The sequence below is a fragment of the Plasmodium reichenowi genome, chromosome 5 (genome assembly GCF_001601855.1).
Source record: "Plasmodium reichenowi strain SY57 chromosome 5, whole genome shotgun sequence".
NCBI lineage: Eukaryota > Apicomplexa > Aconoidasida > Haemosporida > Plasmodiidae > Plasmodium > Plasmodium reichenowi.
The window spans coordinates 415,572-429,533 of NC_033650.1; the positions used below are offsets into that span (position 1 = coordinate 415,572).

A 13,962-nucleotide genomic window follows, 5' to 3' on the forward strand; every position below is an offset into this window, starting at 1 on the left:
TCTTTAAATGATGTTGTCTTTAGTGGTCGAGTAGAATCATTTCATTTATTCATGATGAAATCATTCCCTCATTTAGAAACTGTAAAAAAATGGCATAAATTAGAATGTGGTTTATGCCATAGAATAGATCTAGAAACGTCAGGAAGTTTAATAATAGCTAAAACTAAAGAAGCTAGAGAATTTTTATTTGATCAATTTCGTAAAAGAAATGTATATAAAGAATATATTTTATTATGTCATGGTAGAATTAAAAAGAAAAAAGGTTTTATTAATAAATCGATACAAACGCATGAATATAATAATTTTCATAGTAAGAGCCATTTTAGTTTAGTTGTGAAAACAGGGGGAACAGATGCATATACCGAATATAATTGTGTTAAAGTATATAAATTAAAAAGAAAAATTGAAGATATTATTCAAGAAGTACAAGATGGAAAATATAATTGTAATAGTACAATCAAAAAGGATATTAATAAAGAAATATATTGTAATGATTATTATAAATTTTTAAACAATAACAAGAAAAATGTAAATATAATACAACGTTATGTAATCATAACTAATATTTTATCAAATCATGATAATATAACCAAGAAAAATGATACTTCAAACAATCTTATGACACAAGTAGATTATTCTTCATTCGTTCAAAGAAAAAATTCTCATATTATAACAAACTATTTTTCAGATTCACAAATATTAGAAGATAAGAAAAAAATTAAAAAAAAAATAAGTACGCATAATAATAAAACATCAAATATTAAAGGAATTAATCATATCTTGCATGATGATACACATTATAATTTAAATGGTAATATTATTAATTCGAGAGGTAGTTATATTAGTAAAAATGATTTTACAAATAATATTAATAATATTAATAATAATAATAATATGAATAATATGAATAATAGTACGTTGGGTATATATACTTCAGGAGCACCATCTATTAAGAAAGAAGTTTGTCATCATTTATGCTTTAGATGTAATTCTATATCAGAGGATTATTTCTTAACAGATCCGAAAGAGATTGAGAATTATACAAAAGAATTTACTTTATGTAATGTAAAAATCCATACAGGTAGAACCCATCAAATTAGGGTCCATATGAGGCATATAGGTCATCCATTAGTTTCTGATAAAAAATATTTGAATCCATCTTTAAGTAATTTAGATAAATTCTGGTGTTTCCGTATGTTTCTTCATTCCCTTATATTAGAATTTAACAACCCAGATTATTATTTCTTTAATTTAAATGATGATATGAAAAAAAAAAAAAAAATGTATTCAAGTAATCTATATAGAATGCCTGATAGAACAGTTAAAGCAATATGTCCATTAGCAGGTGATTTACAAACAGTTCTAGATAATGAATTAGAAGTATCTGAAAGTTTAGAGGATGAAAATAGTTATATTAATAGAATATTGAAAATGAATATTAATGACAAAAGAAATGAAGCTATGAAAAATGCAAGACCAATTATTGAAGATGATAAATTTGTAAAACATGCAAGTATGGATAGTAGTAAGATCATACATTCAGCTCGTGAAGAAACTAATGATAAAGAAAAAATTTCTACACAAGCCAAAGTTCTAGAAGTAGGAAAGAAATTAACTACAAAGGACGAAGACATATTATATCCAAAGAAGACAGACGTTATTCAACATGGTGATGAAGAAGATGATGATGAAGAGGATGAAGAAGAGGAAGAGGAAGAGGAGGAAGAGGAAGAAGATGAAGAAGACGTAGAAGATATAGAAGATATAAAAGATAATTATGTTGATGATGATCAATATGAAGATAATTATGATGATGATAATGATAATGATGATGATAATGATGATGATGAATATGATCATGATTATGATGATGATGAATATGCTGATATTTATGATGAACATATAAATGAAGAACAAGAAGAAGATGATGATAAAAAAAACAATGTGAATATTATTGATTATTATGAAGAAGGAGAAGAAGAAGGAGACGGAAAATTAAATACCAAAATAAAGAAAGATAAAAAATTCACAGAAAATAATATTAGTGTTGTTGAAGAAAAAGTAAAATCTATAGATATAAATAAAGAAGAAGATTTTCCAGATTTATTGTCAAATAGTAAAAAGAAAAGCCATAAAGATAAAAGGAATGCTTCAAAAAATAAAAATAAGAATAAAGAGATTTTAAAAAATAATGAAAATAATATAAATGATGAATTGAAAAAAAAAAGTTCTAATGTGATCACAAAAAATAATAAAGAACAAAATGAAATAATAGAGAATAAAAATGAAATAATAGATAATAAAAATGAAATAATAGATAATAAAAATGAAATAATAGATAATAAAAATGAACATATAGATAATAAAAATAAACATATAGATAATAAAAATGAAATAATAAATAATAAAAATGAACATATAGATAATAAAAATGAACATATAGATAATAAGAATTTATTAAATGGTTCTTTAGATGAATATAATAATTTTAAAGAAAAGAATTTATTATCAAAAGAAAATTTAAAAATAAATGATACTACTACTATTATTACTACTAGTGTAGAAATACCTAATGATGAACATATAAAAAAAATATTATTAAAAAAACCAACAAATAAAATTTTACGTAAATTAAATTATGATGACTTCTTTACAAATAAAAAGAAAAAGGATATGAATAAAGAAAATATGAAAAAAACAGATGAAGAAAAAATAAAAGAAGAAATAAAACAAACACAAGATGAAGAAGATACTTATCTCGATTTAATAGATAATGAAATTAAAAAAAGATTAAGAACCAATTTTAATTTATTAGTAAAAGAAGCAAAAATAGTTATTAATAATATTATAAGAAACAGTTTTGTTTTTAAAATTTTATTTTATTTTTTTAAATTAAAAAAAACATTATTATATTTATTAAAATGTTTTGGTATAGAACAAATTAGAAAAGAAAAAAAGGTTTATGTAGAAATGAATATATTAGATGAATTTGTTAACAATATGAATGAAAATAAGGAAAATATGCCTATAGATTTCTTATATGAATTAATACATAGTATAACATATTTTTATAAAAATATGCATGTAAAAAAAACCAGAAAAAAGAAAGAAATAATAATATATACATTGAAAAAGCATTTAAAAAATATTAAAAGTAATTCAAATATTTCTAGAACAAAAAGAAGCTTGATTTTTCAACGATTTTATAATATTTTATTTAATTTGAATTATGCTTTAAATAAATATGGTTTAAAAACAAATGAAAATTTAAAAAATCAAATAATGAAGAAAAGTAAAAATGTATATTTAAAAATTACAAATGTGTTTACTATCATAATGAATATATTAAATTCGAAAGTATATATGAAAGATATACATATTAAAAATCTAATGGAAAATAAAGCAGTGTTTTCTTTAAATACTATAGAACAGTTTTTATTACTACACAAAATAAATAATGAAAAGGGAGGAGAAGGCACAAATAATGATAAGGAAAAGAAAAGACAAACGAAAGTAAGTAATACTCAAGGATATGATAAAGATAATATAAATAATAAAGAAAAGGGAACAAATAAAAATGAGGAACAACAACAACAAGAAGCAGAAGGAGGAGAAGAAGAAGAAGAAGAAGAAGAATGTAATTATTTAATTGAACAAATTAATAAAATATTTTTTAAGGTAGATAAAAATAATGAACATATGCTAAATGGAGTACTCCTTGAAAATCATGATGATTATTTGGATGAAGAAGGAAAAGTTTCTAAGAAAAAAATGAAAAAGAAAAAATCATTAAATAATAAAGAACACGAAAAGGATAATGAAGATGATGATGACGATGATGATGACGACGATGATGAAGATGACGATGATGATGATGAAGATGACGACGATGATGATGATGATGATGACGACTATGACGACGACGATGAAGACTATGATGAAAAACATGTAGAGAATAAAAAGAATGAACGCTCCAATATTATAATGTCTAAAGAAAATATGAACAAATTAAATATGCAACAAAAAAAAAACACGAATAATCGTAGTAGTAGCAGTAATACTATAGATATGAAGAAAAAAATATATGAAAAGAATTGTATGAAAGAAAAGGAATATCGTACGCATGACCTGATAACAAATGATTCTATTATTTATAAGAATAACGAAATATATGATAAAGAAAAATATCGTAGAAATCAAGAAAATATAAATCATATGTCATCTAATTATATGAATAAAAATATAAATTATCATCATGAATATGATAATATGAAGAAAAAGAATTATAGTAATAATAACATATATAATAATAATAGTAGTAATAAAGTGTCTGTGGATGAAGAGAAGAGAAAAAATTTAGATAACAATACATATCCTTATCCTATGTATGAAAATGTAAAAGAAATAGAAAAAAATAAAGTACAACAAAATTTATTTCATATAAGTAAAGAAAATAATAATAATAATAATGATACTACGAATAACAATTCAGTGTATGATTATAATATGAGTAATTCAAATTATGGGAGTAAAATGGGAAGTAATAATATAAATGATTCGACCAATTATTACAATATGAGAGAAAAGAATATATATAATATATTATGTAATAATGATAGTAATAATTATGTTCTATTTAATAGTAATGAAAAATATTCTATGAATAATAAGATTAGTAATTCAATATTGAGTAATATGATAATGAATAAACAAGATAATAATAATGTAAATATTAATCAAAATAATAATAATATAAATATTAATCAAAATAATAATAATATAAATATTAATCAAAATAATAATAATAATAGTTATAATAATATGAATGAAGGAGGAAGCGAAACATTATATAGCAGCTTTACTAAAGAAATTGAAAGGTTAAAAAAGGAAGTTAGGAAATGTGAAGAAAGTTATGATAAAGAAATGCTAGAAATTCAAAATACAAAGAAAGAAATAAAATATTTAAGAGAAAATAATAAAAATGATGAATTAAATAATATATTTTCAGAATTAAATTTAGAGAATATTTCGAAATATTTATTAAGTGCATATGAAAAATATGGTTTGAATATATTTATAAAAGTTTTAGTTTATAAAAATGATTTAGGACATATAAATGATCATAATAAAAAACAGGATGATGTTAATATGGAATTTTTTATTAATATATCTGTTGATAAAATATTTGATTATTTATTATTAAAAAAAAATATTATAACTATGGTTAATATTAAAAAATTAAAAGAAAAATTTATACAAGGTCAAAAAATTTATGAATTAGTAAAAAATGAAACGAATAAAATGATTATAGAAAATATCAAAGAATATAATTTTATATTTATATTATGGAAACATAATAATATGAATGATTTATATGAAAGGAAACAAGTCATATTTAATTTCTTAATAAAAATTATTGATAAAATTATACCGAAGTATATTATTAATGAATATATTATAATACGTAAAAATGAAATATATGAAATAATGATAAATTCTTTAAATAAAAAAAATGAATATGAAAAAAAAAATAAAGACATTTCTTCATCACAATATTTAGAAAAAGAAAATACATATAATAATTTATATAAAAAAATCAAAGATGAAAAAAGGATAGTTGATAATTATTCCATTGAAATGCATGGAGAAAAAAATATCACAAACCCAATATATATGTCCCAACGAGAAGATAATAGTACTGCAAATAGTAAAAAGAATTGTAGTAACACGAATCATATCATGAGCATCAACCATAACAACATGAACAATACAAAAAACACAAACAACCACAACAATAATAATAATAATAATTATGCTGTGAATCATACTGCTCATTCTACTAGTTTCTATTATTCACATAATGAAAAACCAAGTAATGTTAATACGGATAATCAAAAAGAAATAAAGGATGATAATGTTCACATGAAATTTCAGTCACTTCCAGAAAACATAAGGATTGGTGTTTTTAAAAATGATGTAAATAAATTTTATGAGATATATAAAATGATGAATGCAGGAAATGATTTAAATAGTTTGATGTCTAAAAATTCGGGGCATATCAAAAATAAAGTAAATAACGAACCTTATTCTAATAATTATAAGAGAAATACTTTTAGTACGAATGATATAAATTTTGCTGCATCAGCACAACAATCTTTTATGAACAAAAATGTTATAAATAGTATGAATAATAATATGATGAACAGTAATATGGTAAGCAACAATAATATGGTGAGCAACAGTAATATGGTGAGCAACAGTAATATGGTGAGCAACAATAATATGGTGAGCAACAGTAATATGATAAGCAGCAATAATATTATAAGCAACAATATGATGAACCACATTATGATGAACAACAAAATGAATAGTAGTAATGTTCATATAGATACCGAAAAAACAAGGACCATGCATAATTTACAAGAAAAAGATCAATTTTTAAATCTTCAAAAAAATGGCTCCCATATATATTTAAGAAATACAAAAGATTCTAAAAACAGTGATGTATTTACATTTAAAAATAATGTTAGATCTCCATCACAACATATAACATTGAATGAAGGAAAAGAAAATGGTGTTGATATGAAAAAGAAAATTGAACAAGAGGAAGATAAAAAAAAAATAATAAATAACAATAACAATAATATGAACAATAATAATAACATGAACAATAATAATAACATGTACAATAATAATAATATGAACAATAATAATAATATGAACAATAATAATAATATGAACAATAATAATAATATGAATGATGAGGATCTAATAAAAAAGGAAATAAATATGAATACGAATGATTATGAAGAAAATGAAAAAAGGTCTTCACAGAATAAAATAAACTATTTTGATAATATTATTAACAATTCTTATATTAATAATAAAATGAACAATTTAATGATAGAAAAAAAAGAAGAATTAAATAATGATATGATAAATACATTTATAGATAAAAGAGAAATAAACATACAAACAGAAAAAGTTAAAGAACAAAATATAAAAGAACTATATGAAGTAAAAGAAACAAACAATAACAAAGGTATTATTCATATGTATTATGATAATGAAAAGGATATAAATAATATCGCAAGCGGTAGTGGAAATAGACATAATAATAATAATAATATAGAGAGGGATAAAAATAATACGAATAATATAAATAATAATATTCAAACGAATAAAACATCAAACAATTTTGTTAAAAGTTTTAAAAATACCATATCTGAAATGTTTTATAAAAAAAAATTAAATAAAAATATAGAAATAAAAGATGAACCGAACCAAAATAATGATACTATGATATATAATAATTTACAAGATATATCAAAGAAAGTTGATGAATATAATGAAAATAAGAATTATAGCCATAACATTGTTCATAATAATGCTCTGAAATCAAATCAGTTGGATAATGAAGAGAAAAAAAAAATTGAAATACCTCACAATAATAATAATAATAATAAAAATGAGCGTAAAGATTTATTGAACAATCCTATGAGTTTAAATATACAAAATGCACAAAATGTACAAAACACCAATCGATCTCATGAATATCTAATCAATAGTAATATTTCCTTACCTAATTTTGTGGATGAAAATACATGTTCGAATTTAAAAGAAAAACAATTTGAAAGTTTTGAGAAAAATCAAATGGATATGACTAATCCAAATATGATGATGTTTAATATAATGTTAGGTAATAACTTAGATGGTATTATTCCTAATTATATGGAAGAAAAACATAATAAAAATATGAACAATAAAAATGTGAACAATAAAAATGTGAACAATAAAAATGTGAACAATAAAAATGTGAACAATAAAAATAGTGTTAGTTTAAGTAGCAGTATGATAAATAACGGAAATGCAAATAATAGTCGAATGCATACAAAAACTATAAATAATAATAGTAGTACTTGTGTTCCTAATATAAAATATCCTAACTTTTTTATTAATAAAAATAATATTCCATATACTAATGAAAATAACAAAAGTTTGAGTGAATCAAACTTAATGAATTTAGTATGTGAATTAAATAATATGGAGAAAGTAGAAAATCTATCAATGCAAAATAATTTAAATAATATTAATAATAAAAGAAGTTCTTTATCACAAATGAATTTATTAAATATGGAAAATACAAAAGGAAACGAACAACATATGAGAACTGATCTTCATCATAATATAAATAATAATATATTCCTTTCAAATAATTTATGTGATAATAAAATAGTAAATCAAATGTTTTTAAAAAAATATTATAATTCAAACTTTGTACATTATGATGAGCAAAATGAAGAAAAAAATAAATTAGTAACTATTCCACGGCATAACACCACAACTACCAACAATAATAATGATAATAATAACAATAGTAGTAATAATATTGGTAGCAATAATATTGGTAGCAATAATATTGGTAGTAATAATATTGGTAGTAATAATATTGGTAGTAATAATATTGGTAGTAATAATAATATGCACCTTTTTTATAATTTTAATGGTAATACATCATCAGATATAAATAATTCATATTGTCAACAAAAAAAAATTATGAGCAGCAGTGTTATTATGAATAACAAAGAAAACAATAATTTACATTTTTTAAATAATACATATGATATAAATGGGTCATACGCTACTAGTAGTATAATAAATAACAATATGAATAGAAATAATAGTATTAGTGTGAACTCAAATTATTTAAATAAAACGTTTAGTATCATGGACCCGAGAAAAAACATAAACGAATATGAAGAGAAACAAAAAATCCTTATGAATCGAATAAAACAACAAAATATAAGTAATACAGGTGATAATACGAAGAATAGTAGCAATATAAGAAGTAGTAGTAATATAAGAAGTAGTAGTAATATAAAAAGTAGTAGTAATATAAAAAGTAGTAGTAATATAAATGCAAATAATAATATATTATATCAATTAATAGATGAGAACATTTTAAAAAATACATTATCAAATAATAATCCTTTTAATGAAATAAAGAATAACACTCAAAAAACGAATATCGATTTCGGTTTAAATCAATTATCTATGTACATGCAAAATAATGTTACATCTAATTTAAAAAATAATACTATAACAAATGAAACCCATAATAACAATGATAATATGAAGACTAATCATAATAATAACAATAATAATAATAATAATGATAGTAGTGGTTATCCAATAAATTATCTTATTTTTCAACAAAATCAAAACCATTCAGATACAAATAATAACAATAATAATAATAATAATAATAATATATACTAAATAAAAAAGATTATAATCCATATGATAATATTTAAATATTTCTATATTTAATCATAATGGATTAAAAATTAAAGATAATCATCTATTTAATAATTTACCATCCCCTTCATTAAATAATAATTTATGTAGTTCATAATTCATCATATGAATGAAAAATATATTTGATAAATGTGAACAAAAGAAGTAATAGAAGTAATAAGAAGAATCAAAACACTCCAAATAAGAATTAAGGGTGGTATGTGAATATGAGTTTATATATATATATATATATATATATATATATGTATATACATATATTTTATTTTGTGTGAAATTTCTTTTCCCTTTTATAAAACATATATGTTTTTATAACATATATTTTATATTTTTGTCATGTTTATTAAGTTATTTTGTTTTATTAATAATAAAATGTTATTATATATATTATATATATATATATATATATATATTATATATGTATATTTTTTTTTTATTTTTTTTATAAACTTTATAAAATTTTTAAAGATTGAAAAAAAATTTAAAAATAAAAAGAGCTATAAGTACAACAACAACAAAAGATATAACAATAAAAAACATATAGGTATATGCATTTTTCCTCTCTTCTGCTACTAACATATGTCTTATCATCGGACTCTTTTCAAATTCATATAATTCAATTTCAGTATTACGTGGTATTTGATTAATTCCTGTATGGAGTAAAGAAGTTAAAATGAATGGAAAAAACTTTAATGATAAAAATGAATAATTAGTTTCCTTATCATTATTATTTATTTTTTTATTTTTTTCTTCGTCTTCTTTAATGTTTGTTGTTTTATTTGATTCTTCTCTTATATATATATTCTTTTTTTTTAACACATTTGTATAACTTTTGTGTTTATTTTTTTCACTTGAAAAAGAAGTAGCACTAAAACTATTATTATTACTATTATTACTATTATTATTATTATTATTATTTATTATTTTTTTTTCTTCATTATTTATTGAGTGACTTATTAAAATGTTATTCTTATTTTTGTCATATTTTCTGAAACATTCCATAAAATTTAAATGAAATAGGATTAACAAAATGAAATATATTTTCTTCATTTCTTATCAACCTTTTTTTTTTTTTTTTTTCTTAAAAACATCTGCGAAATATGTATATTTTACACAATGCCTTCATTAAAAAAATCTATATTTCTAATAAAAAAAAAAATAAATAAAATAAAATAAAACATATAAATAATTATATATATATATATATATATATATATATATATATCATGTATATGTGTTTTTTCTTTTTTATTATTTATTTACTTATAACGTTATTATGAACATTTTACTTTTATACAACCCATTCATTGTTAAGGGTTGTATTAATATATTCTTATATATAATAATACATTTTATCTATCTTTTTAATATTTGTATAATATTTGTTAATTGCTTGCCTTCATATAATTACACATCTTCAAATATTTATATATCACTACTTTTATTATATTATTATAATAAAAAAAATGTTATTTTTCTTTATCTTTCAACTAATATATATATTATATAAAACACCTGTGCATGCAAGTGCTAAAAAATTATCATTTTATATTCCAGCCATATTTATTTTATATATATATATATACATACATACCTTTCATGTATGCATAATAAAGATATTCTACAAAAAATATATTATTAAGCACTTCGCATATATGTTATCAATATATATATAATATTATATATATATGTAAATAATAAGGAGTAATATATTATTTTACTGTATAAATAATTTTAAGAACAACTATTAATCACAATGAAAAAGGAAAAAAAAAGATAAACAGGAAAAATAAAAAAAAAAAAAAATAAAATAATAAAAATAATAAAAATAGATAATTACATAATATATATTATATTCAAGATGTTTTTATTTGAAAATTAAACACTTGGTTCTTTTTTAATATATATAATTATAATAATTGCATTATTCTATTATCTACAATATATATATATATATATATATTTATATATTTTGTTATTAAATCTTTTAAAACTTATTAATTTTAATTACCCCCCCCCCCCCTTCCTTTTTTTTTTTTTTTTTTTTAAATAATAATAATATTATTATTTATGTAACCTTTATTATATTAATATTGACAAAGGGGATTACTCGTTTCCTTCCAATTAATTTCAAAGAAAAAAAAAAAAATAAATAAAATGTACATATTTTATATATTTATAAATACATGAATTAATTATTTTGAAGAAAAAAAAAATGAGTACAACAAAATTACATATACTTGATCAACAACTAGATATCACTTTAATTTTATTTAAAAATGTTGTTAATTCAAAAGACCTATTAGAAAGTTATACAAAAAGTATGAATGATAACATATGTTATATAAATGATTTCTTTCTTTTATTAGATAGTAATTTGGTAAAATTATCAAAATAAAATGTTCAAACAAATAAATGAAATGAAATGATATGAAATGAAATAGAAAAGAATTACAAATGAATATACAACCTTTTTTATAAAATTTAAGAAATTGTAAATATTTTATACATATATATATATATATATATATATATACACTTTATTTTTGTATTATAGGTTTACAATGAAAATCATATATTGCATAGTATTTATAGGGCTCATCATAATTTCCAATCGAAAAAAAGAATAACGAAAAATATTTTTCTAGAAATTCTTTTCCTTCTTTCACCTCATGAAAATGTATGTATCCTTTTTTATATCTTTTTAATACAGAATTGTAAATAATATATATATATATATATATATGATACATGTTTATTTTACAAGTATTATTGAATTGTTTGTTTGTTTATCTATTTATTTATTTATTTATTTTTATTTTATCAGATTAATGAGTGTGTAAAACAATATCAAATAAAAAATGATTCATCTTCTGTAATTTATGTGGGTATTAATATTTCCAAAGATCTAGTAATAATAATAATAATAAAAAAAAAAAAAAAAAAAAAAAACTTATGTATTTTTAACAGTTTAAAAATATATATACATATATCTATATATATTTTTTTTAATTTTAGGTTGATATGTTTATAAAATCTGTTCAAGGAGATCAAGCTGATTTTAACGAATTGTCTTTCTTACATGATAAGAAAAAAATTTTAGAAAATTTTAAATGTGATAATATGGACAATTTAGAGAGATTTATTTATCATAATATAGCTTCAAAGAAAATTAATTTGAGTTAAGAATTTAGAAACAATGATGTATATGTAATACCTTTAAAGGACAATTCTTTTTTTATAATATATATAAATATAAATATATATATATATATATATATATATATTTATTTATTTATTTATTTATATTTTTTTTTTTTTTTAAGTTTCTTATCTTTAAATAACGTAAAAGTTCTTTTATTTCTCAGTGCTAAATTCTCTTAAAATTAAAAACGTCGAATAAAATGAGAACACATATATTTGTGTTAGACGTTAAAAAAAAAAAAAGAAGGAAATATAGAAATATAGAAATATATATATGTATGTATAAATGTATTTATCTATTTATTTATATATGTATTTATCTATTTATTTATATATGTATGTATATATGTATTTATCTATTTATTTATATATGTATGTTTGTATGTATGTATCCTCTTGATAAATTGAGACACCAGGTGCATATAAATATACAGTGTTCTTACACAATAATAATTAAGGGCTATTTTTTAACAATATTAATATATATATATATATATATATACATTTATGCATCAATACAAGAAAGATATAACCTTCCTGTACTTGTTAACAAGAATAAAAAAAAAAAAAAAAAAAATAGATTCTTCATATGAATAGATCTCCAATTAAATCATATATGGTAAATCAATATGAGCATCTATTGGTAATCCAGATATAATTCTAACAAAATTCCATAAGCTTTCTAATTGTGAAAAGAAAGAATGTCTTGTTTTATATACACTGGAGTTAAAAGGAGATTTACAGAAAAGACTAGATAAAAAGAGAACACTATCTAAATTTTTAAATGAACTATATTTTGGCTTTAATATAGTATGAGATAATTTATAATCTTCAATTTGTATATTTTCATTTAATAAATGTTCATCTTCATTTGTTTTCTTTTCTTGACTAGGTTTGAAGAAAACACGTTGTGATAATTCTACAAGTAATATTAAATCAATTAATATAGGAGATGCTAACATAGAATCTTGACAGATATTATATAAAACTATTGTATTTTTACCATTCATAAATATTTCACTAATATATTCATCTATAGCTTTTTTATCATCTCCAACATATGGTACATATTTTATAACAATTTCACTGTTAACTTTTTGTTTTTCTAAACTTTCCACATAGGTACAATCATCTTCAATATCGGCACTCACTTTTCCCTTTTCATTTAAACTATCTCCTTCACAATAATCTAAGCTTTTTTTTACTAATACATTTGTATCTTTCTCATCATCAACATATAAATTTTCATTAGCACGTACATAGTCACATATTAAATTGCTTTTAGATACTTTCTTGCTGTAAAATTGTAAATCTGAAGATAAATTTTTGCCGTCATTATTTCCAAGGTGATTGTATGACACGATGCTCTTTGGTTTTAATCCTACAAGAAAAAAAAAAAAAAAAAAAAAAAAAAAAAAAAAAAATATATATATATATATATAT

At 20.1% G+C, this 13,962-nt stretch overlaps 4 protein-coding genes across 4 annotated transcripts in view; 2 read left to right on the forward strand and 2 right to left on the reverse strand.

The window, feature by feature from the left end:
- Nucleotides 1-9,279, forward strand: part of PRSY57_0510700 (RNA pseudouridylate synthase, putative) — a gene marked incomplete at both ends in the record, with an annotated part of 30,567 nt that extends 21,288 nt beyond the window's left edge. Inside the window, one exon of the mRNA XM_012906176.2 lies at nt 1-9,279. This exon is cut by the window's left edge and continues 21,288 nt beyond it. Within this exon, the coding sequence (XP_012761630.2) occupies nt 1-9,279 (9,279 nt within the window).
- Nucleotides 9,280-9,777: 498 nt separating this feature from the next.
- On the reverse strand, nt 9,778-10,365 carry PRSY57_0510800 (apical rhoptry neck protein, putative; the record flags this gene model as incomplete). The annotated part of the gene is made up of 1 exon (XM_012906177.2): nt 9,778-10,365. One exon carries the CDS (start codon nt 10,363-10,365, stop codon nt 9,778-9,780), a length of 588 nt encoding a protein of 195 aa, XP_012761631.2.
- Nucleotides 10,366-11,530: 1,165 nt separating this feature from the next.
- On the forward strand, nt 11,531-12,501 carry PRSY57_0510900 (kinase binding protein CGI-121, putative; the record flags this gene model as incomplete). Its single annotated transcript, XM_012906178.2, has 4 exons — nt 11,531-11,695; nt 11,873-11,995; nt 12,143-12,226; nt 12,334-12,501. The coding sequence occupies 4 exons, from the start codon at nt 11,531-11,533 to the stop codon at nt 12,499-12,501; spliced, it is 540 nt and encodes a 179-aa protein (XP_012761632.1).
- Nucleotides 12,502-13,124: 623 nt separating this feature from the next.
- Nucleotides 13,125-13,962, reverse strand: part of PRSY57_0511000 (inositol-3-phosphate synthase, putative) — a gene marked incomplete at both ends in the record, with an annotated part of 2,412 nt that continues 1,574 nt past the window's right edge. The window contains one exon of the mRNA XM_012906179.2: nt 13,125-13,900. Coding sequence (XP_012761633.1) covers nt 13,125-13,900 — 776 coding nt within the window. The remainder of the gene's footprint in view (nt 13,901-13,962) is intronic.